This window comes from Lathamus discolor, chromosome 3 (genome assembly GCF_037157495.1).
Source record: "Lathamus discolor isolate bLatDis1 chromosome 3, bLatDis1.hap1, whole genome shotgun sequence".
NCBI lineage: Eukaryota > Metazoa > Chordata > Aves > Psittaciformes > Psittacidae > Lathamus > Lathamus discolor.
Window position 1 is genome coordinate 117,114,726 of NC_088886.1, and position 2,841 is coordinate 117,117,566.

At 54.3% G+C, this 2,841-nt stretch overlaps 1 protein-coding gene across 1 annotated transcript; it reads left to right on the top strand.

Annotated features, from left to right (window-relative positions):
• The first annotated feature begins 844 nt into the window (after positions 1-844).
• Positions 845-1,398, top strand: LOC136011203 (basic helix-loop-helix transcription factor scleraxis-like). Its single transcript, XM_065672843.1, has 2 exons — positions 845-1,204; positions 1,348-1,398. The coding sequence occupies exons 1-2, from the start codon at positions 845-847 to the stop codon at positions 1,396-1,398; spliced, it is 411 nt and encodes a 136-aa protein (XP_065528915.1).
• Positions 1,399-2,841: the final 1,443 nt, after the last annotated feature.

The following is a 2,841-nucleotide window of genomic DNA, read 5'->3' on the forward strand; positions in this document are numbered from 1 at the left end:
TTTGGGAAGAAGGATGAGTATTTACACAACAGCACCACCACAGATAAGCTTCTGGGACCGTAAAAAAACGCAGCCAGTCAAGGCTGATCAGGTAGAGACGATTCATTTGAGAAAACCTGCACCTTGACCTTTCATGAGTTTCTGAGTGCCAACAGGCTGTCAAAATTTATGGAGAAAAGAGGTGTAATCAACCAGTGCTTGTGATGACCTTTTAATAAGTAAATGGTTGAGGCAGGCACAGCTTCTGAACAGAATGAGAAATTGGATTTGTAAGTGCATCTAGTGTTTGCTGGGAAGGTGATGAAGTCCACCCCTGTGCTTGTTCCAGCAGCCCTCTCCAACTAATACAGATATACACACACATCTACATGTACATAGAGATCTACATACACATGTACATATACATTGTACATGTACGCATACACACACACGTACACAGCTGGAGCAGGAATGGTGAAGTCCGTAGGAGCTTGTCCGTGCACCCTGTGCCGGGAGAAGGGCCGTTCACGCTGCCGGAGGTGGAGAGCGGTGCCAGTAGGAGCCACGCAGCCCCGGGGCTCCCACCCCAGCGCAGCCGGACGGCGCCGGCCAGGACAAGCCTCCGAGACGCGCACAAACCGCCCTCCGGCCGCCCGGCGGAGGAGCCCCCGGGAGGCGGAGGAGCGGGGGAGTTGGTGCCGGCCACGGCGACAGGTGGCAGCGGCGGCGGCCCCCGGCTAAAGGCAGCAGCCGCGCCAAGCCCGCCCGCCGCTCCGCCGGCGGGACACGGGGCCCCTGCGAGCAGGGGCGATACGGCACCCGCCGCGCATAAAAGTCATGGGGCGGCGGGGCGGCCGAGGGCGCCATGAAGGCCGGCGGGGGGGCGGCGGGCTCGGGCGGCGGGCGGCTGCGGCGGCGGCAGCGGGGCTGCGGCGGGGGGCGGCGGGCGGCCGCCAACGCCCGGGAGAGGGACCGCACGCACAGCGTCAACGCGGCCTTCGGCGCCCTCCGCCGGCTCATCCCCACCCGGCCGGCAGACCGCCGGCTCTCCAAGGTGGAGACGCTGCGCCTGGCCGCCAGCTACATCGCGCACCTGGCCAACGTGCTGCTGCTGCAGAAGGCCGAGGGCACGGCGGCCGCGCAGCCCTGCCCGCAGCCTGTGCCGCCAGGCGCCGCCGCGCCGCGACCCATCTGCACCTTCTGCCTGAGCGAGCAGCGGAAGCGGGTAAGGGCCCAGCCAATGCCACTCGCGGGAGTGCTGCTCTGGAGGCTGGCTCTCTGTCTACACTGCGGGTTTGGGACTGTCCCAGCCTAGGGTTTAGGGCATCTTCGGTGCCCTCTAACCTGTGCTTTTCATCTCTGGCACAGCACCAAGAAGAAGAGAAACCACCTCCTGGTCCAGCTGTAAGTGGACATTGAATCGGCTGAGAACCTTGCACCCATCTTGCGCTGACTGTACAACTGTTCAGGGTAACGTCACCGCACTTGTTCTATATGTTTACATTTGAATAACACGGTCCTAAAAGAGTTACTTTTGAAGCCTATGAACTTTGTTTCACATTGTGACAGGTTTATTCAGGGTGTTTTGCCACTGAAATCGAACACTGTTGAGACAGTTGCACCTGGTGTAGCAGCTATTTTAGTGCCAGAAATGTTAAACCTAAGGAGCCAAGCCCTGATATTGATGTCTCCTAAACCTGTGGCACATGATGAAACTTGAACTTCCAAACACACAGTGTCTGCTGTTGGGGAAGCTGTCACGAATATGTCATGGTGGCCGCCTCCAGCCCAGCCCAGGCTGCCACCCACTCCTCCAGCCGCACGCTAATTCTTGGGCTGGGGCCTGATACCGACAGCTGACACACTCGAGAGGTCTGAACGATGCTGGAAGAGTATTTTAAGGTGTTCACAGAAAATGGGAAAACTTACAGCAAAAGCACCCCTGTCTGCTGTACACATACGCACAGTGGTGCACGGACCCGGGCCATAGCCAGGACAGGAAAGTGCTACGTAAGCGATGCTCTTTTACTAGTGGTGCAAGTCGTGCCACTCCTTCAAATAGCGTGGGGTATTCCTAAACCTGGCAAGCATGGGGGAGGGAGGGTTTCCCAAGGGCTCTCTACATTTATGCGCCAGCCAAGTCATTCCCAAACTGTGCCTGTACATCACTGATGTAATTTATCTCCCCCTCAGCTTATTAACTCATATGTGGGGTTTTTTTTAGAAGGAAGTCTAAAAGGCAAATATGCATGTTATGTTTTCCATTTGGGATATTAGTGAAATAGCAGGCTAAAATCTTAAACCCTAGTAATGGTGGATTTAAAAAAAAATATACAGATAGCTTAATTTTGCAATGGCTTTTATAGTTATTTATATTTAATTAGGCCTTAATTAATCTGAACTTGTTACTCTGGGAGGCACTCTGTATTCTTTCATAGCTTGCTAACCGGTAACTAATTAGATAGTACGAAGAATTCTTCCGTGTGAGGGTGGTGAGATATTGGAACAGGTTGCCCAGAGAAGATGTGGCTGCCCCATCCCTGGCAGTGTTCACAGCCAGGTTGGACGTAACTTTGAGCAACCTGGTCTAGCAGAAGGAGTCCCTGCCCATGGCAGGGGGTTGGAAATAGATGATGTTTAATGTCCCTTCCAACCCAAACCGTTCTGTGATTCTATGATTATGATTAACTGTACCACTTGGAGAAGGACTGCAAAGAAGGCTTGTCTTATTTGTCCTTCCCCATCTGCCATCTGTTCAGTTCTCCAGCCAGCCTTGCTGCTTTACCCAGATGTGAGGACTGTGGAAGCAAGACTGCATTGCTCACTTCACTTTCTGCATAGTATTTTCTCTTCTTCCTCTAA

Excerpts from the sequence above, each read along its gene's own strand:
- LOC136011203 (XM_065672843.1), top strand. The coding sequence starts at position 845 with ATGAAGGCCGGCGGGGGGGCGGCGGGCTCGGGCGGCGGGCGGCTGCGG. Across the intron at positions 1,205-1,347 it reads TGAGCGAGCAGCGGAAGCGG|CACCAAGAAGAAGAGAAACC; the intron begins GTAAGGGCCCAG and ends TCTCTGGCACAG.